The sequence below is a fragment of the Sceloporus undulatus genome, chromosome 3 (genome assembly GCF_019175285.1).
Source record: "Sceloporus undulatus isolate JIND9_A2432 ecotype Alabama chromosome 3, SceUnd_v1.1, whole genome shotgun sequence".
In the NCBI taxonomy this organism is placed as follows: Eukaryota; Metazoa; Chordata; class Lepidosauria; order Squamata; family Phrynosomatidae; genus Sceloporus; species Sceloporus undulatus.
The window spans coordinates 100,806,440-100,832,147 of record NC_056524.1 but is presented as its reverse complement, the minus strand read 5'-3'; the positions used below and the strand labels follow the sequence as shown (position 1 = coordinate 100,832,147).

The window sequence follows — 25,708 nt, the reverse complement described above, 5'->3', positions numbered from 1 at the left end:
ATGACCAAATATTGGTGAACACTGAAAGGAGAACCTAATTTTTAGTTTTTGCAAGTTAATCTGTTTGGAAAATATTTTGCTTAGATCAACTCTACAGAGAATTTGTAGTACAGTGACCCCTTGTTATCCACTGGTTCCAGGATCCCCCATGGATAACAAAATCCCTGGATGTTCAAGTCCCATTAAATATAATGGCGTAGCAAAATAGTGTCCCTTATATAAAATGGAAAATTAAGATTTGCTATTTGGAATTTATACTTTTAAAAATATTTTCAATCCGTGGATTCTTGAATCCATTGATAAAAAATTTGTGGATAAGGAGGGCTGAGTGTAGTTTGTTATTAATGACTCGTTGATTTTGTACTTGGGTGAAACAGAGACAGGATGACTATGTGAAATACTATAAATGAAATATTTAGAAGGATCCAGAAAGATAAGATGATGTAAGTGTTCTATAGAATTTTAGGAAGGCTGGAGAAAGATAAGAAGGTATGGTTTACTGCCTTCCTTTGATGACTGTTTGTTTTCCAGAGGATGCAGTCTTAATCAAAACCTCACTTAAAATATGTAAAGAAACAGTAACCTATTTCTGAGATGAAAAAGTCACAGAAAATAAATGGTTTTCTTTCTGACTGTAAATTGCTGTTGTATCTGTTAGAGTATAAGGTGAAGGAGGAATCTATTTTGTTTCTGGAAGCAGTTCTTTTATCTCTGCATTGATAGTAGGAACAGAATAATGTAAATCCTGTACTGAAGTTTCAACAAAGACAAAGGATGCTTCATAAACAGAGGTTATGGGGATAAAAATCTTATCCATCTTTTTAATTTTCATTCTTGTTTTGTAAATTGTAAACCATTTGTAATACATTCCAGTGCCCTTTTTCAGTCCATGGAATAATAATTATGATAAGCTTTATTATTCCTAGAATGCATTATTTGCTAACTGCTTGACTTGTTCCACACACTCTGTCTAAAAGAAATATTATTCTTATCTATATTATGCATGGCAAGCTAAGACTGGTAGATGGCAACCTATTAGGTTGGGCAATGCTCTCATAGCATAGATAGAATCCTATGAGCTTTTAATAGTGAACTTGAGAAGAAAAATGCAGGCAACTACTCCTTCAATAGACATGGCTACACTGCTGACTTCTACCAAGGGCTACCAGGAGTGACATGATAGTAGTCTGTTGACACACAAAGACACACTATCCAGGCATGGAAAGAGCAAATTCACACACAGCTTGTGAAACACAGAAATACCATGGTACTCTGGCACAGCCAGCAAGTAGCTTCAGGGGGCTCTCTGTACACAAATTCTGAATTCTTTACAAAGAATCATCCTTTTTGTCTGGAAAACAGATGAGGAAGAAAATCAGTGTAACAGACAGACAGATCTTCCTTGGGCAATAGCTCTTGGTGACCCCCTGCCTATATACCATCACTGCCCACAGTCTCCCCCTTGACATTTATGAGTCACCTGCATGCATGTCAATCTCAGCGTGCAGCTGCACTGAAGAAATAATGCAGTGTGACACTGCTTTAACTGTCATGACTCAGTGTTATGGAATCCTGGCATTTGTAGTTTATTGTGGCACCAGAGCTCTCTGACAGAGAAGGCTAATTAGCTCACAGAATTCCATAGCATTGAGCCATGGCAGTTAAAGCAGTGTCAGACTGCATTATTTCTGCAGTGCAGAGGCAGCCTCAGCCTCAATTTTGTTGCATGTCTCCCAGTCCCACATGTGCTTTCTTCCCATCTTTGTTTCATATAAGGTTGTGAAAATTCTTGCAGCAGGGGGGGAGGTTTGCATGGAAATTGATGGACATTTATTTACATATTTTTAGTTAACATGAGGGTGAAACACATGGTCCTAATGAAGTGACTTCCGGCCACTTTGGAGGTGTGCTAATTAGATGACACATGTCTCTGGCCAGAGTGGACCTGGACTTCTCTTTCCCTCCCATCTGTTCCAGCCAGTACACATTTTTCTTCATTGACTAATCGATTTCTATGTATTTTTCCCCAACTGTTCATATTTTAGCCATTTTGCTTTTTCAATCTGCAAACTCAATCAAACAAGAGAATAATTATTTCCTGGTTATTTCTATCAATTTTAGTATCATAAGCCTCATTTAGTCACCATGTTCAACTTCCCCCACAAAGTTCTAAACACATTGTTTTATCTTGATGGTTTGTGTCCTGCTTGTGCTTTTTCACTTTCTCATTCAGACTCTTTCAATGAATCAAACCTTTCTGTATCCAAACAGCTATCTTTCCAAAAAGAAGATAGGAAAAATAGTTTAGAAAGCTGGGCCAAAGCTAACAAAATAAATTTCAACATGGAGAAATGTAAGGTACTGCCAAAAAAATAATAAAAAAAAATAGATGAGGGCACCTCACTTAACAAGACTACATGTGAAAGGGATCTAGGAGTCCTAGTAAACCACAAGTCAACAGTGTGATGCAGCAGATAAAAAGGCCAATATGATTTTAGGCTGCATCAACAGAAGTATAGTGTCTAGATCAAGGGAAGCAATAGTGCCACTCTATTCTGCTTTGGTCATGCCCCACCTGGAATACTGTGTTCAGTTCTGGGCACCACAATTCAAAAAGGATGTTGAGAAGCTAGAGTGTGTCCAAAAGAGAGTGACAAAATTGGTGAAGGGTCTGGAAACCCTTGAGGAAAGACTTAGGGAGCTGGGTGTGTTTAGCCAGGAGAAAAGACGGTTAAGAGGTGATATAATAGCCCTGTTTAGGTATTTGAAGGGGTGTCATATTGAGGATGGAGCAAACCTGTTTTCTGCTGCTGCAGAGAACAGGACACGGAGCAATGGATGCAAACTGCAGGAAAAGAGATTCTACCTAAACATTGGGAACAACTTCCTGACAGTAAGGGCTGTTTGACAGTGGAACACACTCCCTCAGAGTGTAGTGGAGTCTCCTTCCTTGGAGGTCTTTAAACAGAGGCTGGACGGCCATGTGTCAGGAATGCTTTAAGTTTTGAGTTCCTGCATGGCAGGGGGTTGGACTGGATGGCCCTTGTGGTCACTTCCAACTCTATGATTCTATGAAAACAAAAGAAAAAAAAGGCAGGGTACAGACTGCCAAAAAGGGCGGCGTACTGGAGGGAAGCCTCAGCTGCCAAACGGCAAGGCTTCCTGCCAGTGGGAAAAGAGCCCACAAAAAGTGGGTTCTTTCTACGCCACGGTGGCAGCGTAATGAGTGCATCACAGTGTGCCACTGACCCGCACGTGCTGCACGGTGCCATGCGGGTCCCCTGCGACGGTGTACAGGGCACCACCATTTTGATGCCCTTGTCATGTGCAAGGGTTGCGGGGAGTCTGGAAGCGCCACCCCGAGACACACCTCGCACGTGACGAGGATGTTCTTTCTGGCCCATCTGGACCAGGCCAAAGTTACTTTATTCTGGAGCACAATGTGGCTGAGAATGCAAAAATATGCTTTTGGGGAAATCCATTCACTCTCTAGTCTCTAGATTTTTATATTTAATTTTGGCATTTTTAATCTAATTTCATTTTTAATATACTAAAGCACTAATTGTCTGAGACACAAAGCACTGCAGAATTTTTCTACATATAGGATCTTGTTTGTAGGAAGGCATACATACCACAGTATTGTAAGCAATTAGCACATAATTGCAATAAAACAGCTCATTGTAGAAAAGTTGTAGAGTGTTCTAATTGACTGAAATCTTATAGTACTTATTCAAGCACCTTAAATTAATTTAACATAAAGGTGGTTTAAATGATGAGTTTAAAGCTAGCAGAGAACTTTCTAAAATATGTCTGGTATACCTCTCCCATTCTCAGCTACTGTTGTTTAAGAAATTCTGTAATTTGATTCATTTGTGAATTAATACTTTTGAGAAAGGTGGAAACATGTGGGACAGTAGACAAAAGAACAAGAGAATGAATTCTGGCATTGATCCAATTCAAATAACTCTCACTTTGCAGGAGGGGGGGGAAGTACCCCTTAGGACTGAGGTCATAATATGGAAAAAGTCTGTTTCACAGCCTTACATTTGAAAATGAGTCAAAGTTGTTCAGTTGTATGTAACTGTAGTGCAGATCCTATTAACAATTGAACATAGAATCTCATCCAGGCATGAAAGATTTTAGGCTATGAATGTTTGTTTTTCCTTGAGTACAAAGATTTTTAGTTATGGCCTCTCTGCTTTTAAATTGCTTCCTGAAATCAAATATTTGGAATTTAATTACATCCTTTTTTATTGTATAGAATATATAGTTTGGGTACTCACCAAAATATATCTTGGTTTATTTTATTTTTGAGTTTCCAAAAAGCAGGGAAACTGAAATATTTTACTACATATATAATCATGTCATTCACTTATAAACCTTTAATCCGTTTAAAACATACCAGTTCTTCATGTAGGTTAACACATTTGAACAGCCTATTTTTTATATCTAAGAAGGCATGCTCCTTCAACATATTCCATCCATCCCCCAATTTGAACCTGAAACTTTTTATTTTTAATCGTGGTTAATGATAACTACTTGGATTGCTTAGGATGCTGCTGCAAGCAAACATAGTGGCCTTTGATTTGATAAGTTGCAACTGGAGTCTGCCTTCTTCAGGGTAAGAATGTTTCCAAATTATTATTGCACTTTTACTAATTTAAAAACTGTAGATGTATTATAATAATAAGATATTTAACTTTATGTATTTCATTTTATATGTATTGCACTTGAAATAATTACAGTATTTAATTCAATCTGTAATGTCTTAACCACTTGTCAGTTCTCTCACTGAAGTCACTGGAACTTGGAGTAGCTTGGATTTGGCTCAGCTGTGTCCACATTTTTAATGTCATACTTCTGCAAATGCTCTGACTTAAAACTTCTGCACAATAACACTCTAGTAAACCAGTTAATCAGGCCAGAGATTCAGATAAAGATTATTGGTCTGGAGTGAGGTTTTAAATTTGTCAATATAACATCTGCAAGACCTCTGTATTATGGAAGTATAAACAAAATACTTCCTGTTCTTTACTTGTCAACAGTGAAGAAAGTGAACAAAACATTCAAAAATATGAACTATAAAGCAAAAACTGCAAGCAGCACATAACAACACCAAGATTAAACTAATGATTAATGATTAACCAATTGAGTGATTCATGACTTTTTATATGATGAAATATTTGTCCTTTAAAATGTTTTAGCATTTCATTAATTAGTCATTTGCCTGATTGTTTGTCACTTTTACTTGAGTATAGAAGGTCATCATGTTGGTTCTCAGCATAATACTCTATGACTAATACACTGTTATATAGTTATATAAACACTGTATTATCATTTGGTTTTCCCCCTCTATTTGGTAACGACTCTGGCTATGTTTTTCTGGATTCCCCTACTCAGCTACTCGAGTATTAGTTTTATATGCTGTTTTATATCTTGTTTTATCTGTTTTATTGATTATTTTAATTTTATCTGGATTTGTACACCACTTTGATCTGAATTGGAAAAGCAGGATAGAAATATATTATTATTATTATTATTATTATTATTATTATTATTATTATTATTATTATTATTATTATTTAAGAGTGGACCGCTGTGAGATGCCTATGTAGGATAAAGAGTGTGATACTGAGATATAGCAGCTACTGCATGTGCTATGTGGGAAATGTGCCACATTTTTAAACATACATAGACTAGACACAATCTCAGTGAAAATATATAGTAACAGACTATATAAAGGATGCTGTTTATTTTAAGACTTTAGAGGAACAAGCTAAAACACAATCTCTCAATATGCTCAAACTAGGGGAAAGTAATGGGGTAGCCATGTTGGCTATTTAGCAAATCCAATCAAAAATCCACCAAACAGTGATACCTTTATTGGCCAACCAAAATGCACAATATACATGTTGAAAGTTTTTGAAGCTTTACTGGCTTCTTCATCAGGCAAGGTATATACAAAAGGAGAAAAAAAGTGAAGATATTAGTCATAGGTCTGCATTTTGCTGTTTCTCTTCTTAGTTAAGCTGGTATGAAGGGGAAAGTTGATATTCATACCTTTTACCACTCTTTCAACACATACAGGCTTCCAGCATAAGTAGTAGTTTCTCTGTTTACTACAGTGGCAGGAACAGCTCCTCATGCATGCAGTTGTATAGCCAGCTGCAGAATAATGCACCATATGGGACCCTACCAGAAACTAACTGGAGAAATCATTGCACAGTGGGAGAAAGTAGTAGTTCTGGTCCACCCAGAACCACTTCAGACTAAGGCTAAGTATTATGGTAATTGGGACTGTCTTACTATCATGGTTGAGTGTATTAAACATATTCGTACACATGGTAATTGGGACTGTCTTACTATCATGGTTGAGTGTATTAAACATATTCGTACACATGCTATGGTGGTTGTTGTTTTTAAAGGATAAGACATAGTCATCTGTGTACAATAAAACTTACATCTTCCTTGTAGCTATCTTTAAAGCACCGAAGGTTGAGGGTGGTTCAAATTCAATAATACCATTAATGTGCAGATGGGAGCCATAATGCTAGATCCCTTTGTTAGATCACACAGGGCAACCTTCTAGCATGTGTCATATTTTCAGTTATGTATTGTTATGTGGACTTTTAAAGAAGAGCTTTCTTTCTTTCTGTAGATGATGAGGCCAATCATTTTGCCTGAAAACTGAGTCAAAATAATGCTTTTAAATCAGTAAAAACTGCAAATAAAGCTCCTTCAAGAAGTCCTATCTAAATCCTGCTGCTTCTTCCAGCTTGTTTTCCTCACCCAGTTAGTTAATTCATCAGACACAATTAGGCAATTTAAATGACTAAATCCAGAGGAATTTGAAATGGGTGTTATCTATGTTGCATTACTGAATTAGTGCTAAAATGCACATTAGAACACATATCAAAATTCGAGTTTTCTTGGTCATGTTTGCACACAGTGGTTTTGAATCAAGGTGTAAATAAGATAAACATGTAAATATGTTTTTGCATAAATAACACTTTCTTAAAGGAAGGATTTACATGGAAGTGCATGACTCATACATGCATGTATAGAAGGAAAAGTTTGTCAGGCTGACACCACACAGTCAGTTCTGTGAACGCCAAAAATATCTTCACATCATAAGATTTTTCTTTCACAGCAGCTTGATCAACTATAACCTTAGAAAACTGAATGCTGGATAGTCTATAGCCAGTCAGACACTCTAACACTTAATTGAAGAGCACATGATATTACTTGAAGCTCATCCCATATGGACACAATGGGATGAGTTGTCTCTCACAGTTCTCTCTCCCCTTGCCACCAGTACTTAGTACAATTTTGGCATTGGGTATAGAGAGTTGGAGAGTCACTGTATTTCATTAATATTCTAATGCACTCTCTGGATGACCTTCTGACTAGGTTCAAATCTATTTGTACCTTGTACAGTGGATCCTTGTTATACGCTGGGGTTTGGTTCCAAGATCCCCCGTGTATAACAAAATCCGTGTATGCTCAAGTTCCATTAAGTATAATGACATAGCAAAATGGTGTCTCTAATAAAAAATGGAACATCAAGGTAAATTTATACTTTTTTGGAACATTTTCAAACCGTGTATGCTTAAATCCGTGTATAAAAAATCTGTGTATAAGAAGGGCCGACTGTATTGACCTGCCAGGATGGACTGACCTTAGGAAAGTCACACTCTCTCAGCTTCAGAGGAAAGTAATGGCAAACCTCCTCTGAACTAATCTTGCCAAGAAAACCCCATAAGAGGTTCACCTTAGGGTCACCATAAGTTGGAAATGTCTTGAAGCACACAACAACAACAACTGCCCTTGACATTATGTAACCTCTCTGTCTAAGCTCAGGGGGTCACTAACTGCTGCCATTGGTGGGCAACATATTAGTGTCTCTTTTTCAAGTGAATTATCTCTGTTTTCTCTCTCCCTCGGTTTTTGGTTTGTTACATAGTGGCTGCCATCCAATTGATTTTGTGTTTATACCACCTTCCATCACATGATATATTTTTCCACAAAAATGGTATCCCAAAAGTTACTGGGGCACATGGGATGGGGAAAGGTAGAGGATTGAAAGTATTAATCCTCAACAAGTGTGGATAGGGATTCAAGAAACAATATTGACATTAAAAGTTATTGCATTTGGATGCAAATGAAACTTGAAGCATCATGGGCCATGATGAAGGGAAAGTGGCATGTCTTATACAAATGAATTGGAAGAGAAAAGCCATCTGGATTTTACCCATGTCCGTTGTCATCAGGTGTGATGGATGAGGACAACCTGGTACTTTCTTAAGTTGCAGCTTGCTGTGATAGCTGAATATACCTTGTGGCCAGAATTCACAACCTCCATTATGTAACTTTACATATATTTGGCATATACATATACATATGCTTTAGCAGAGACACTAAGAAACCCTATCAGTGAACTGCAAGGATGGGTAAAAGGACACAAGCAAGAGTGTCCTGGTGTACATTGGTCTCTATAGATTTACATCAACACTCCTTAGCTGGTGTCCCAATACACAATGGGATCAATGCAAGTTTGGACCAATGCATATTGGACCTAATGTGCATCAGTTCTGTTGTGCATTAGTCTTGATGCACATTGGTTACTTGGCCATAGTAATGTAACAGCAGTTCCTTACTGAATACAGATGTTATGGAACTGCCCAGTTCTAATTCCCACAGAAGCAACTCCACTTCCAAAGGCACAAGTCCCCAACAGGATTCTGACCAATTTCTTCAATAGGCCCTTGAGAATTTCATATTGTACTTCAGAGAAAAATGACTGACTGCTTTGGGATGTAGAATGAATAAATGGATATTTAAAGATACACTCAGGCAAAGGGCTATGAGTGCTAAGACCTTAAAAGTTTGAATTTGAAACTCTGTCCATTCAAACATGTTTGTTCTGCTGAACTGTGGTTGGCACCTATTTTTCTAAGAAGCTGCTAAGTTTTATGATGGCTTAATAAGTTTATTTGTATAAAGAACAATGTATTTACAACAGAAAAGAGCTCTTTAAAAAAAGAATCAAAGTGTAGTTTTTTACTTTTTATGTAACAATAATTGAAAGTATGACAGCCAACTAATTAAATCTAAGCATTTTGCAGAATCAGTATTTAGTTTTAAATTTCAGTTAATTATCTAGTTTAGCACAGTCTCTCAGCTCAGTAACTATAACAATCAATCCTATAAAATTAATTTATTATTTAGAAAAATCTTTTAATAAATTTGCTTTTACTGAGAGACTCAAATGCTGTCAGCTCTGAACACCATTTGATAGTGGAGAGGTCCATCTAAATCTGATTACATAGCCACAGTTTTAACATATGATAAATTAATTGATTCGGTCTGTGAATTAGTCTTTTCAAATAGTGAAATAAAACATGGTTCTATGGATAAAATGAAAATGTTTAACAAATTGAGGTGGAACAGATGGGTAGGAAAAAAGACCACATAGCACAGCATCAAACTGTTCTGCTGGGTATTTTTTGCTGTTGCCTCCCCACCATAAATTCACACTGTTTCAGAAACACACCACCTGCAACCTCCCACATTTGCCCAGCTGCCATCTCATTGCATGGCCACTTCTTTGATAATCCACACAGTCTTACACGCAATTCTCCACCATACAGGGCATTGTGTCATGACCAGCAATAAGGAGGACTCGGAGAATGACGAGGAGGAACTTGAGAGAGTGCTGGACCCCAGCCCTGCCTTGCCAGGTCCTAGTTCTGCCCTACCAGATCCTGGGGCTGTTCAGTCTCCTTCAGGGGACACTCTGGATCAACAGCCTAGCCTTGTTTCAGCAGAGGTGCCAGGCCTGGGAGATGTAGAGCAACAGCCAGGCATTGAAGTTCCCAACTTCATCCAAAGGAGGGCAGAAAAGGAGGGCCTGCAAAGGTCAAGACGGATAGCTGAGAAGAGCACATTCATCACTCAATACCTGCGTAAGGGAGCGGCTCTGTGATTTAAGACAGATGTGAGACGCTGACTCCCTTTCTCAGAGATTATTGCGCTTTCCATTTAGTGAATACTGCTGGCTCTGGCTTTCCTGAACTCTTCTTGGCTCTCTAGACCTTTGACTGCTCTTGAACCTACGACCTTGGAACGGACTCAGCAACCAAACTCTCTGGCATCCTCAACCTCAGACTGAACTGGTATTTGTAACTTCTGGAATCCTGAATCTGGACTGGCTTGTGCCTCAGCCTATTCGGACAGAGGACAGGGCTGTTGTTCATAAACTGTCTGTTGGCTGCCCAGCCTTGTTTCCTTTGCTGAGCCACTCTTATGAGTGTGTGTGTGTGTGTGTGTGTGTGTGTGTTGGCAGCATTCCCAGACACATTGTTGCATCAGTGAGTGAACGATACATTGGCAAAGCACAATAATGGTGCTCCCTCCATATTCTCCCTTCACCCCTGTTCACCCCATGTCTTTATTGTGTCACATTTTTGCATTCACATCAGGACGTTTATATGCAGCAGCAAAGATGTGCATTTTCTGGGCTAAGTTGAAATATTTCCACTTCTTTTTGCTCCGGGTTTTAGTGCAGCTTCGGTGTGGTTTCCAGCTGCTTTCAAGGCATGCATCATCCAAATGCTCCACCTTCAAAGCAGCTGGAAAACGCTTTATTTAGCCCATCTGTTGCACTCCAAATTGGCAAGCATGAGAAAACCTGAAACAACAACAAACATCTGGCCATAGTGGATGTTGCCTTAGATATAATCCATTTGGACTTGTGGGAAGCCTTTCAAAACTGTTCTAAACCCTCAGGTTTTAAAAGCTACAGCCATACTGCTTTCTAGGGCCAGTTACATGGCAGGAGCATACAACTGTCCTGTTTCAACAGCTTAACTGTCTGTCTGTTTTACAACACAATTCAAAGTGCTGGTTATGACCTATAAGGCCTTGTACAGATAGTCCAGAGTATCTAGATCAGTGATGGCGAACGTATGGCACGTGTGCCAGAGGTGGCACTCAGGGCCCTCTCTGTAAGCACACATGCTGTTGCCCTAGCATAGAATGTGCCAGAGTTTCTTACTAGAAAGCCAGAGGGATGTGGCACTTTGCAATAAATAAGTGGGGTCTGGGTTACAGTTTGGGCACTCAGTCTGTAAAAGGTTCACCATCACTGATCTAGATTATCTGAAAGTTCAAAGATTTCTGTACAAAGACTGCCTGGGCTTTGAGATCTTCAAGGAAGGCACTTTTCTCAAGTGTGCTATGCCTTGTGGCACCACAGGACACATCTATTTGGTGGCTGTTCCCAAACTCTGGAACACCCTCCTTAGGGAGGCTCCTTGGGCTCCCTCTTTGATTTAGTTCCATATGCTGGTTAATTATTATTATTATTAATTCCACTATGAGATTTTAACAGTATGCTGTAATGTCTTTATTTTAATGGATGTGTTTTAAATTGTTCTTAATTCTATAGATTAATTATGTTTCAAGTATAACTATTTGTTATGTCTTTATTTACATATGTGTTTATCTGCATCCATTATAATCTAACTCAACTGTAATCTAACTCAAGATCCCTTGAATCCCAAGTTTTGTAAAGGAAAAGGCAGGGTTACTATTGTTGCAATGATTAAGATGATGATGACAACGACAGTGACTTTGTCTTTGGAATTTATCTAAAGTGCCAGTTACAATTTCACATAGATTGGACAGATTAATGTTGCTCCAGAACCCTATAGCAAAGAGTGACAGGCTGGGTGGCCAAGAGAAAGGAGAGTGAAAGGAGTTGAAAATACACAAAATATGATAACAGCAACCACATTTATGTTTCTTCACTGTAATGCAAAATCTGCCACTTTTTGGTTATTTCAGCAGTAAAGTTTCTGATTTATATTCAGATCATTTCCTTCCCAGACCTCTATAGCATTCTTCCCTCCCCACACTCTCTCTCCATCCTTTGTCCAGTCTTTCCTCAAAACACAGTTGCTAAAACCATTACATTCAGATTCTTCTATGCCTTTATTTCGGGGGGGGTGGGGGAGAGGATCCTTATTCTTAATCTCAAAATGGATTCTCCCACCTTTTCTGGCTTTTGTCCTTTTAAAAATATGGCTTTGCTTGGGAACATTGGTCCTGTGACCATTGCTCATTGTTCCTTTGGACCATTATTCCACCACTCTAGCATTTCCTACATCTTCAGCCAGCTAGATCAATTCTCAAGTATTGCCCCTCTACGCACATATGTTGATACAGCTTTTTTTTAAAAGATCCATTCCTTCTATATCTGAAGTCTGTCATGTGACTTCTTTTTTACTTCCATTATGTTCCATAATAATAATGGTTGTTATGATGCCAATTCTGATGATTGAAAGATCAAAAGGTTGGCAGTCTGAGGCCCAAGTGCTGCATGATGGACTGAGCTCCCATCACTAGGCCCAGCTTCTGCCAACCTAGCAGTTCGAAAGCATGCAAAGGCAAGTAGATAAATAGGTACCACTCTGGTGGGAAGGTAAACAGCATTCTGTGCAATTATGCTGGCCACATGATCACAGAGTAGTCTCTGACGATGCTGGCTCTTCGGCTTAGTAATGAAGATGAGCACCACCCCCTATGATCAGACATGACTTGACAACCTTGTCAACGGGGAATACCTTTACCTCTACTGTGTCCTCTAAAAGTTGCAAGTTATACATGGAGACATAAATCTGTGGTGACTTATCACCACATTGTGTATCTTTATCTCTCATTTCCCTTCTGGCTTTTCTTGGACCTTTCATCAATCTGTGATCTAGGGCAGCCCTCCCCTAACCTGCTGCCCTCTGGATATATTGAGCTACAACTTGCTTCATCCCCAGGTAGCTGAAAGAATTTGTTCAGTAACTTTGGTGGACACAAGACTTAGGAATGCTGCTATAAGGTGGAGACATAACACATAACTGTGTTGGTGTAAAGTATGGAACTACCTTTCTGAGAAAACAACAACATGTATTTTGTATAAATGATAAGTAGTACTTTAGATATGTTTTATGTTTTTTGCTAATTTTAATGTGCAGTGTTCAACGTTTACATATAAGGCCATGATAATACTTAATGAAACAAAGTGTTTTGAAATAAAGAATACAAAACACTTTAAAATAATTTTTGCAGGTAATAAGATACTGCACATTCAGCAAGCTTGCTAACAACCTGGTGAGTGTAAGCCCTGCTAAAATTTATAACATGGCATGACTCATTACACAAAACAGTGGTGTCGGTTATGTTTTCACACTGTCCTTCATGTTTAAAAATTAAGTAATATTTTCAAAAGTCAGCAGCAGACTGTTACCAGAAATTGAAGAAATATAAACTTACCAAAATAGCTATTAATCACTAGCAGCAGGAATGAAATAAGTGGAATCAAAGGAGGCAAGATATGAATTGGTAAACCAAGTGGCTCTCTTAAACACTTTATTGCTTAAAGCTGTTTCCTCCTGTGATGGTATAAGTGATTAGTCTTGAAATTTTGGCAGGCTCCTTGACTGATGGGAATATTTAGGCTGGTGCAGAAAAGTAATCTTCTGGCAAGTGACCATTGTTCTTTCATTTTTATACAGGCACTCATTTTTATGTTGCTGCTTTGAACCTAAAGTGGGATTGTGTTGCAGAAACCTTTTAAACTTTGAACAGTAAATCTGTCATATTTAATGAGTGATTTTGCACTTCTGTCTGAAAATTAAGACTTGAATGTTGTAGTGAATACAATTTCATTGTGTGTTTTTTTAGTAATCCACATTATGGAAAAGGCTAGTTTCTGTGTTGCATCTGTACTGAGCTCTGACTTTGTTTTGATTTTAAACAATATGGTATATAAAGAAATGAAATGCAAATACTATTCAAGACAAGTTTCTGGATTATCTCTTATCATTAAATACTGTAGTGAGTTCAAAGAGGACTAAAATCCTGTCTAACTCAGCAGGACTTATTTCAGGGTATTTTGTAGTGCACAGGTGGGGAGAACTGGAACTCACTTCTTGCCATGTAGACATCCATGGAAAAAGTCCAAAATCCTAACCCATGGCAAGCCACAACAAACTTCATTAGAGGAGAAGGATTGAGTCCACATCCAAAATTTGTCTCTACCACTATTTTTACATTCTGATATGGGTAAACCTCTCCCAAATGTATCCACAACTGTTATTTGTATAGGATCAGCCTCAGCTGTATAGGAGGTAACTTTGATCTATAGGGATTTTATCTTCTAGTAAGGTTCATGTCCCACTGTCAGACATTTTTGAGTCTATACCTGATGTTGGTAACATGGGCGCATTACAGACCGCTGGATTGTGGCGGTCTGGCTCCGCCTCTGCTTGCAGCATCCTGGAGCCGCAGCAGCCAAACCGCACGGCTCCCGGACGCTCCAAGGAAGGAGCACGGAAATCGCACTCCTTCATGAGTCCCGGAAGAGATGCCGTGAGGCGCTAGTTGCGCACTCGCAGCATCACTTCCGGGGCGCGACGTGCAGACGCACAGCGTCCGCTACGTCAATATGGCGGCGGCCGTGTGGAACGGCCACCGCCATTTGTCACGGACTCTGTCCGTGATAGGGTTAGGGGCGTCTGGAAGAGACGCCCCTTTTTCAAACTGAGGACGTCCCTAATGGTGGTCTGTAACCCGCCTTAGTCCAACATTTCTGGATATGATCTTGAGAATTCTAGATTTGGGGCCATGGAGGATTTCAACATTAATGCCAAGATTACTGTGTTAAGAGTGCATCAGGAATTCATGGCTGCCATGTCAGTTAGCGCCTGTCTCAGATAATATCTGACAGAACAGGTATTGGGATATATTTTGGATCTGTTTTGTTATACTTTATTAAAGGAATATGTTCTGTGAGTTGGAGATCCATTCGCAAAGACTGATCATTGCTCAGTCGACTTTCACCTCCAGGCTACCTGAAAGTTCTGCAAGTGTAAAGGATCAGCTGTGCTGGTTTTTTTGAAGTCTCTTACAAAATTTCCAGCAGATGTTGCCAGTGATCCTAGCAAGTGCCTGCTCTCTGTTTAGAATGGGGTAACTGGGACCCCCCCAATACAATGACTACCAGATGTCCTGAACCTAGCAGGACAGCCAGGTCAGCTCCTTGGTAATACAATCACATCTCCTTATCCACAGATTCAACCATTCATGGCTTGAAAATATACAGTATGTATATATGTATGATATATACTATATATTTCCCAAAATCAAACCTTATATGGGTCACCATTTTACTATCCACTGTATTTAGTGGGACTTGAGCATCCATGTATCCGGGGGCGGGAGGGTCCTGAAACCAAACCTCAGTGCATATCAACGGCCCACTATACTGAGGGCAATAGTATATAGGGACAATGAAATTAAATTGCAAATGGTGGAAGATTCACAACAATGATCAAAACGGTAGTAAGAATCCATCTTTTGATTTGATATTTGATCTGCCAGTAGGCAAAGACCTTTTTTTTCAGGCAGCCTTTTGGCAATTGACTGGCTCCTTCTAGAAAAGGAGCGTTGCGTTACAGGTGGCATACCTTTTTTATTTTCCTCTTAAAAACATGTTTTTAAATGTTTAAAGCTGTAAATATGCTTTTAAATGTTATAATTCAGTAGCTGTTGTGACTGTATTTTAGTATCACAAGTTATTGTGTTTTTAAATGCATCTGTTTTTTAATCATGTTGTGAGTGCCACTTTGATTCCCAATTCTGGAAGAAAGACGAAGTATTAAATAAATAGTACATATTAGCAGTATCAGAAGAGAAATCTTGCTTTACTACTTTTGCATCTTCCTGGTGTCACTAAGCAGAGCTTATTAAAGCAGTGAAGCATCTACTTGGCTTGGGCTCCAACGTGTCAGAAGTCCATTCTGACCAATTTGTCCACCGTGACCATTTCTGCATATACAGATGCTGATAGCTGTGGTTAAACCTAATGAATCACAAATGGGTGGAATTAGTATACTATCTAACCATGCTATCATGCATGCTTCCTAGCTTGTGAAACATAATAATGTGGACAAACCACTTGGAAACATTAGGCCTGTTAGCTAACTCTTTGGACCTTGAACTGTAAAACTAGTCGAGCCTGGGTTGAGTTTTCAGGTAGCAGTGATGATTACTGCCACACTGAGAAACAGTACATAGAGAGATTTTGTAGAACCTTTGAGACTATCTAAAAGAAAGAAATTTTCAGCATGAGCTTTCGTAGACTTCAGTAGACTCAAAGTATCAAATTTGCTAGGATATGTGGTGTTAGTGGTCCATTTCAGTTTCAGATAGTTTCAAGTTGGGGAATGGAATGAGCCTTGCTTGCTCTGGTGAAGAAGTTGCCCTAAGCAATGGATAAACTAAGTTCAACAGTGTTATTTCTCCCTTTTTAGTAGGTTTTGATATCATTAATCACAATATTCTTCGAGATTATTTGGTTCAGGAGGAACGGTATTACAGTGTCTCCATTCCTTCCTAGAAGGGGTGCTGGGGGACTTCTTTTCCATCCAGCCACAGTGCTGCTTTTTTAAATGATTCAGAAAATTTTACATGGTGCAGAATGTGGCCACCCATTAGGAAGTCAGCTAATGTGATAACTATGACCCGTTACAGACGGGCCATATAGTACGAGCAGAGCGCGTACTAGGGTTAGAAAGGGGCGGTGCTTCCACACACCTCTAACCCTAGTGCGCGCTCTGTGTGCACAAAATGGCGGCGGCTGTTCCACATGGCCACCAGCATGACGACGTCACGACCGCGCTGCCTTTATACACCGGGGAAAGGGGCGGGTGCAGACCGCCCCAAACGGGCGGTCTGTAACCCGCCAATACTACACAAGTTTGTGCTTTTCCAAACTCAGTTTTAAAATCTGGTTTTAACATTTACATCCTTTAACTAATATGAGATAAAGTTACCTTGAAGGACCATCTTCACCCACATAAGGATTTATATTATTGTTGTTGTTGTTATTGTTATTTTTTATTTACTTACATCCCACTCCCCCCCCCCCCCCCGAATAAAGACTCAAGATGGCACTTAGGATTTACCCTTTTTAAGATCAGCAGCTGACCCTTGTGTTCATGCGCTCACTTGTGATAACTAGATGGTGGGAAGTATTTTTGTTGATGTATACTTTGCTAAGGTAGACCATACCCCTTCATTGCAGTTTTTTGGAAAAGTCTGAAAGATCAATTTATTCTCCATGACATTTTTATAAACACATTTTATGGTTTTACTGACGGTTTTAGCTGTAATTATTTATTGGATTTTAACATTTATTGAACTGGACTTGTGATGGTCATTGGTACATATGGGAGAAACTGCCATGTAAAAAGATAAGAAAAAAAATGTTCATATACATCATATACTAGCCTGCCAAGGTTCTGAAAGGTTTACATGCATGTAGAATAGTAAACTCCCCCCCCCCCCAAAAAAAAAAAACCCTCTTCACCCTATGGCTAAAAACTTAATTGTAACCTAGGGGCGGTACAGACCAGCACTTTGTGTTGGCCTGACCGTGAACTAGGGCTGCGGTAGGGCAGAGCGTTCACAGGCTTCCAAACCCTACCTCTTGCCCTGGGTGCCATCTTGGTGTGTGCCCATCATACAGGGCACACTATGATGATGCACGTTCATCACAGCTCCCAAACAGCACTGGTCAGAAGGGGCATCATGATGGCACGCAAGTGCCACTATGGTGCCACTCCCAGGAAGTGGCTTACAGGAGATTCTTTTTGCTCCCAAAAAGGAGAGGATTGTTGCCTCAGCATGTAGTTGCCGCAGCAATGATCTGAGGCAAACAGGGGAGGCATTTAGACGTCCGTCTGTCAAGCCCCTTACTCTCCCCTGTCCTTAAGCCATCTGTGACTGGGGAAGTGTTTTATTGAGACTGCTCTGTTTAAAATCATCATTTTGCTCAATTATGCTGTTTGCCACTCAGGCAAACTTTGTAGTTTATTATTCATTCTGATGACTAGAAAACATCTCGGGAGGGTTTCTGCCCTGAAAGACAACCTGTACAGATTGTTTATTTAAAAAATTGTAAAACTCTGTAGCTTATTATAGTCACTAAACAAAACAAAACAAACAAAAATCCTTGTAGCAATAACCCCCTTGCCCGAAGAGTGAGACTGTTCCATGTGTACCTAATACGGGCTATCGGAATGGGGGAATGCAAAGACGGGAAGGGAGAATGACACAGAATGACCAGGAAGGAGATATTCAGGAACTGAATTGGATGGAACACTGAACAGGAGTATAATACACTGAAATAATTTATTGTGGGTTTCATTTGTTAGCTTTTAATATTTTTTTTTAAAAAAACAATTCTAAATTAGGGTGAGATTTCTGTTGTCTGGATAGTCACCCCCTAAAACTTGACCAACCCATGTTTTTTCCACCAAAGACTGCTTTAAGAGTATTTGAAAGGGGGTTAATGGGAGAATTATTCCAAAAGTGCTAGAAAAACCAATCCAAAATACCCTAAAGACAACTCAGAGTGACACAATATTGCTTTGGGTCAGCTGTACAGATCTTTGGAGCTTTGGGGGGGCTGAAATGAAGTGTTGCAGCCCTCTGGGCTCCAGAGCATGTCCACCCCTGTCTTAAGTATTTCTAGGAGAGATATTTGCTAATCTTGTTGTATTAAATTTACTAATAATTCTGATGTCTCAATTTTCTTTGTTAATAAGCTGTCATCCTCTGGGTTTGTTTTTTTGTTTGTTTGTTTGCTTGCTTCTTCAAATAAACAGAACATGCACTGAAAAATATGCATTAGTTTTCAAGCATGTGGATCTGTTTCTCTGATAAGAGTTGCCACAGCTAATTTAAAAATGCAGTTTTGTTGATATTGTGATAACATATTGTCTTAAATGAAATACATGCTTTGTACTGTATATAGATATGCATTAGGAAAAGTTGACCATCTGGTATGTAATAAGGAAAAGTTAGTGATAGTAAATTAACGCAGACTGAAACATGTGTCCACTCTGTTATTCATAAAATTGTGTTGTAGAACTTAGACATTGTTTCTTATATGATAAAAGAATGCAATTCTGTTGTAATAGTCACAAAATTAATCTTGTACATATCAAAGTGGTGCATTTTCTTGGAATTCCCACTAGATGACCCTTCACAGCAAAAGATTCTGAAACTTTTCCTGGCTGTATCACAGTTAACTGACATCACAGTTAAAGTGGTGTCAAACTCCATTAATTCTGCAGTGTAGATGAAGGCCCTGTCAATAGTTACTGACAATTGGAGTGCTTGCATTCAAGAAGGAATACCATTATTTCTCAAATTGGGTTACCAATAAAATAGACTTTTGACTTTAAAAAGTGTACAGCAGGTTGATACATTCATAGATCCACCACATATCTGTGCATCTCCTCTCTTTCCCAGTTTCATCTCACAGTGCACAGCACCGTGAGGCATTGGTGCTTCTTGGCTCCTTTCTTTGTTTAACAGACTTTTATCCCAACTGGTAAATGACATTTCGCAGGGTAACCAATGTAAGAATACTGTCATGCCTCCCTCTGGAATAATAGCAGTACAAGAGCATTTGGGCACATCCAGGCTGTTCTCACTAAAAATCAGCCTCCCTAGCTAGGGCGAGCAGCAAAAAAACCTTCTTTGGATGCTGGAAGCAACGTCTGTCCCTTGTCCTGGACAAAAGACACCCAAACCCATTTGGAGACTCTGTGCTGCTTTCTGGACACTTGGACAAATCCAAGAATTATAGAGTTGGAAGAGACCACAAGATCATCCAGTCGAACCCCCTGCCATGCAGGAACACACAATCAAAGCACCCCCGAACAGATGGCCATCTAGCCTCTGTTTAACGATTCCACCACACTTCAAGGGAATGTGTTCCACTGTAAAAAACAAAACAAAAAAAACCTCTTACTGTCAGGCAGTTCTTCCTAATGTTAAGATGGAATCTCCTGACCACTCGTCCCTCTGTCTGTCTTGGTTTTCACAGCTACTGACTGATTCCTTGACTTTTTTTACCTGCAGACTGCTACTGTAATTACCTGGGTAGTTTCTCCCTTCTCCCAGTGAACTACAGCAAATACAATAAAATGCATTAAATACTTATAGAAACTTATAGAAACAATATAACGAGTAAAAAATTTAAAAGATCAAATGAAATAATAGCATCAAATAAAAGTTTCTGGCTGGACTGAACCAATCCCTCCCCGCAATTCTGATTATTTCCTTAGGATATGTTCTGGAGAAAGATGGTTCAGTTCACAACACTGTCTGTGTAGGAATCACTAATTACCAGCAATTGACTTTATGATTTCAAAGAAGATTGCAAAACTGCTGTTTCAAGTTCTATTGATATTTCAGACTATGTATTTTAAATTTTCAGAAATTAAGGCGGGGTACAGACCGCCGCTTTGCGGCGGTCTGCTGCCACCGCCAGTAGGTCCGCGGGGGAGCCGGAGCCTTCAGACGGCCCGACTCCCGCGCGGACCGAAAAAAGAAGCTCCAAAATGGAGCTTCTTTTTTCGTCGCGTTTGCGACGTAGCGAGGCGCCAGGGGCGCGCTCGCTACGTCAGCAGCGGCGCGACGCGTACGGACGCTAAGCGTCCGATACGCAAAGATGGTGCCGGCCATGTAGAAGGGCCGGCGCCATCTTGTACGGACGGAGTCCGTACTAGGCCATGGGGTGTCTAAAAGAGACGCCCCTTTTTTTAAAATGGGACGTCCTCCGGACGTCCCAAATGGCGGTGCAGAAAGCACCTTAGAATTATCACTTAATTGCTTGCTAAGAACCAGATATTGTTGAACTGTCTTTCCCATCATTGCTCATGAAAATCAAAGTGATAGGTGTTGCAGTTCAAGAATAATTGGTGGCTGCGTATTCTCCATTTCTGAATTATGGCCCACCTGCAGCAACTAGGAAATGTCATGCACAGTGTTGGCCCTTGTGGTCTCTTCCAACTCTATGATTCTATGGCCTGTTACAGACTGCCAAAATAAAGCTGCTTCGGGTCTCTTTGGAGGTATGCTGTTTAAATGATGCATGCATCCTAAGAATCCGGAGGTCGCACCAAAGCCACACTCCATTCCTAAGCACTGGAGTGCAGCTTTGGTGCAACTTCTGGACTCTTAGGATGCATGCATCATTGAAACACCATACCTCCACTGTGACTCGAAGCAGCTTTATTTTGGCTGTCTGTAACAGGCCTAAGATTCTTCCAGTGGTCACTAATATTGACTGTATAGGAACTACAGATTCAAAGGCAGTATGCCTTTGAACAGCAATGGAAAAAGGTTATCACCTTGCTGTCCTACATCAGAGGTGGGAAATGTATGGCCCTCCTGATGTTGAAGGACTATAATTCCCTTTAGTCCAAGCCAGCATAACCAATGGAAGTTTCAGTACAATAACATATGAATAGTTGCAGATTACACATCCTTGCTGCATAATGTCAATGAGTGGTCTTCACTGAGGTATTAGGGCCACTGTAGAGGAAAGGCTGCTGACTCAGTAGAGCTCTACTTAAGTGTTCATAACAGTATCTGGGTTGTCCTGTTGAATTTTAATATGGATGTTTTGTTATTCCTTTTCCAGAATGTTAGAAGATGACCTCAAGCTGAGCAGTGATGAAGAGGAGAATGACCAGGTATGAAGGCTAGAATTTGAATGTAATAAGTTAATGGTCTAACGGTCTAGTAGTGCTGAGGTTGACTTCTGATCATTTTAAAGTTTAATAAAAAGAATTATATACACAGCCATGTGTATCAGTCATGTTTGTGGTTTTCTGTGGAAAAGTATAGCTGTTAGGTGATGTTTTCCCACTGCCCAACTTATTCACACATTTCTTTTGGACAAATGCTGCAGACCATGTACCCAGCTCCAACACAACTCCACTGAAAACTCTAGTGGCAAGTCAGAGGCTCAATGCAAGGCCCTGTCCTTGCTGCCACCTTTGGGGAAGATAAAACTAACTGGCCTTTAAAAAAAATGGCTCCATTTAGGACAAAGTTCCACAGAACTAAGCCTTAGTATCAGTTTCCAGAATTATGAATTGATCCTGGAATATGGTATTTTAACATCATGATTTACCTGGCTTAAAATACTGTTTAACATATTCAAAGTGAATTTTCTTCACCAGGGAGTACATAGAGGGATTTCTCGTATGGGTTGACTTACAAATAAGACTTAAGCTGGGTAGCCTGTCTTTTTGCCATGAAATGAAGAACTGTAAGATGCTACTTATGAACAAGCCTCACCAATAACATGGATTTTAAAAAAAAATGAAGCAGTGAAAAAAGAAGAGCATAACATAGGAATAGAGAATGTGTGATAGTGTAAACAAGGCTCTGTAGAAGTTACATTAAATAAACAGGCTTAAGAGGTAGACAAGAAAACACAAAGAACAAACTAACGCAAGGATGAGCTGATCACATATCAAGGAACCTGCAATAATTATATTATCCACACACATTAGATACTTGTTTAATTTTAATTATATAAAGTATTGTTTTTCCTTTGAAGCATTTATCCAGTTTAAATAATAGCTTCAGTTTTACAGGCAATGATCACAAGATCTAATGTGTGGAAAGAAATATTCCTGTTTGTATATTTAATTTTATCAACATGAAAAAAACCCTTCCCTTTTAAATCCCCAATCAATACATGAAGAGCTCACAATTAGCAGACTGCAGGGTAGTTAACATAAATCTGCAAGTTAAAATGATCCACTTCCATTTGATTTATTATGCATAACATAATAATTTTTGCCATCATTTTTGGGAGGGGGAGAAGTGTCTGAAGATTTGTGTCATGCAGATGTCAAAACCCTACTTAAGATTGTTCAGAGTACTGAATTGTGATATTATTGCCTCTTGGTTCCCTGAAGTGTAGAATAGCACATGAAATATCCACATTAAATTCTCTGTTCTTCATTATAGAGGTCATTGGACAGTTTAAATCAGTATTAGGTGCATTATTAAACAGCGATTGCTAACTGTTATGCAGATACAGCCCCTTCTCTCTTTCTTCTTCCCTCCCTCCTTTTCTTCCTTCTTGTTTTTCCTGCCATCATTTTGATATTGTAGTGTTTTACAGTCAAACTCAGAACTTTAAGAGAAGAAATGAACCTCTGAAGTCAACTGTGGAATTCATCTCAGTCAATGGTAAAAGAAATTGACTGATTAGTTTACATATGTGGAAAAATAATCTAACTTGTTTTACTACCTAATCCTGTAGGCAGGGATTTTTTTCCAGTGCAGGATCAAGTTGGTGGCCACTGAGGTTTTGTGGCTGTGAAAATTTATTGCCTACAGAGTCAATCAATCTGCATTCAGCAGCTTAGGCTGAATAAATAGAGCCATTGTACTTGTCTGGAATATGTAACCAAAGTTCATCCAGTCTGTTTGCCTCTCACATCTCTTGAGATTCATAAAAGGCAACACCCTGGTATGTACTCCTGGCCTCTGCCAAAGAAATTGTGAAATTGTATAAATAGAACTAAAGAGGCAACCAAAACCATCCTTAGAGACATGGCTCCAAAATGGAACTCCAGCTGTAAGTGAAAGAAAAAGAACTATAGTTTATTTCTTTAAAATTAATAACATAAAGAAGCAATAGCCAGTGTGTATTATAATGTCTTGATACATAGAATCCTTGTGGTCTGAGAGAGACCACAAGGACCATTCTGTCCAACCCCGAAACACCCTGACATATGGCTATCCTGTTTTTAAAAAAAACCAAAGAAGGAGACTCCACCACATAGATAAGAACTGGTGAACAATTATTGTTTGGTAGGTTACTTTTGCCAGAAATAACTTTGGAGTACAAAATTTTATTTGTAGAAACTGATCTGGGGTCCTATCATACTAAAAAGTTAGAATGCTATGATTCCATTTTAATTGCCAGAGAGACATCATATGGAATCCTGGTGTTTACAGTTTGGTGAAACACTAGAACTCTCTGGTTGAGAACTGTAAATACAGTGGGCCTTTGATATCTGCTGGGATTTAGTTCCAGGACACCTCCTCCCCCCAGGGATAACAAAATCTTTGGATGTTCAAGTCCCTTTAAATTCAATGGCATAGTAAAATTGTGTCCATTATATAAAATGGAAAAATTAAGGTTTGCTTTTGGAAATTTATATTTTTTAAAAAATATTTTCTAGCCGTGCATGGTTGAATCTGCAGATAAAGAATCCATGGGTACAGACAGCCATTTGTACTTCTTCCCTAAATTGTAAATCCATGGATTCCATAGGACATTGCTGTGGCAGTTAAAGTGGAATCATAGTGCTATAAGTACATGGTATGAAAGAGTCATAGCCCATAGTCAATCAAAGATGTCCATAACTGATCAGGGATGCTTTATGCATGCTTTCTCTGAAGAAGATTTAAAATCAATAGTCAGAAACAGTGGCATCACTAGGGTTGGCATCACCTAGTGGGGTAACTCATGGTGTCACCCCCATGGAGCACCTTCCATACTACACCATACAGAATCCTTAGTAACATTTTTTGTATTGATGTTATTCATAAAGCAAAATTCTCATATATCACTGAATGTAATACACAACTAGCAAAATTTAAATTGTTCTTTTAAATTACAATATTTTATGTGCAACCTTAATGTAGTTAAAGTAGTTAAAGTGAAAATTTGTTAAGATGTGATTTTTAAAAATAAATTTTCAAAATAAATTTTTAAATCTTTAAATTAAAATTTTAATTTTTTTAAAAAATAAACAAACCCTGAAGCCTCTCCTTTCTCCTCTCTCTGAGCCTCACTCCACTCTCATGATCTCTTCTACATTTTAAAGGGAAGCAGGTGAATGCCACAGCCTACCTCTGCCCAAAGGCAGATGTTTGGGGACCAATGGTGTCACCCCCTCTTAGGGTGTCGCCTTTTGTAGACTGAACGCTTCACACAACCCTGGTGATGTCCCTATGTAGAGATACCAATTTAGGTAACTAAGCAGTGTTAGTTTGCATGCAATGTTTGCATGTACACAATCATTAATTGCTGGTTTGCATGTTTGCATACCTCTTGTCTATTTTACTATACCCGCTTTTTCTTTACCATTCTAAACAGCAGCAATTTTTCTCCTCTTCTCTTCTCCCTCCTCCGTTAAATTGGGTATTTAATCATGCACTGGTGTCGGCAAATAAATGTACTTTTTATATGTTTTACAAACTTTTGTCTCTGCTAGAGAAAAAAGTGAAGTTAGGTGGGTGCAGGACTTCTTGTTCAGGTCCTGCCTTGCCAATTTGACTGAGAGAGCCACTATTATCTCTCTCATTTCCTAAAAGTTTATTGGGGTTCAGGCAGAAGCAGTTAGCGGTACTGTTGGTCTTTTATCTGCACAAGTGTGTTTTTGTAATGTTTTCTCTCCCACCACCTACCTTCAAAGCACACAGCTAGAAGCTTTTTTCCCCCCGCCCCTCCTCGGTGATACTCAATTTTTCTGAACATTTAACCAAGCAAAATCTCTTGCCAAATGACAGGATTATTGTTGGGAAGCCTTGTCATAATTACCAGCAACAGAAAGACTGGATTTAAATTGCATTAAAATATTCGAAATGTTTACAGGTGCTGGGAGGAGAAGATGCTGTTGCTTGGGAAAGAAATATTCCACCACACAGGTTATAATCTATAATCCTTTGGAAGATAATCAGTTACTCTTATGAGTGTAAGACACACCCAGACAAATATTGAGTAATCCCCCCCCCCCAAAAAAAATCATTTGGTTACACA

The 25,708-nt window shown here is 39.2% G+C and overlaps 1 protein-coding gene across 1 annotated transcript in view; it reads left to right on the top strand.

Moving 5' to 3' along the window:
- AFF3 (AF4/FMR2 family member 3) overlaps window positions 1-25,708 on the top strand; it is a 299,241-nt gene that overhangs the window by 184,527 nt on the left and 89,006 nt on the right. Inside the window, exon 7 of the mRNA XM_042460463.1 lies at window positions 21,557-21,608. Coding sequence (XP_042316397.1) covers window positions 21,557-21,608 — 52 coding nt within the window. The remainder of the gene's footprint in view (window positions 1-21,556; window positions 21,609-25,708) is intronic.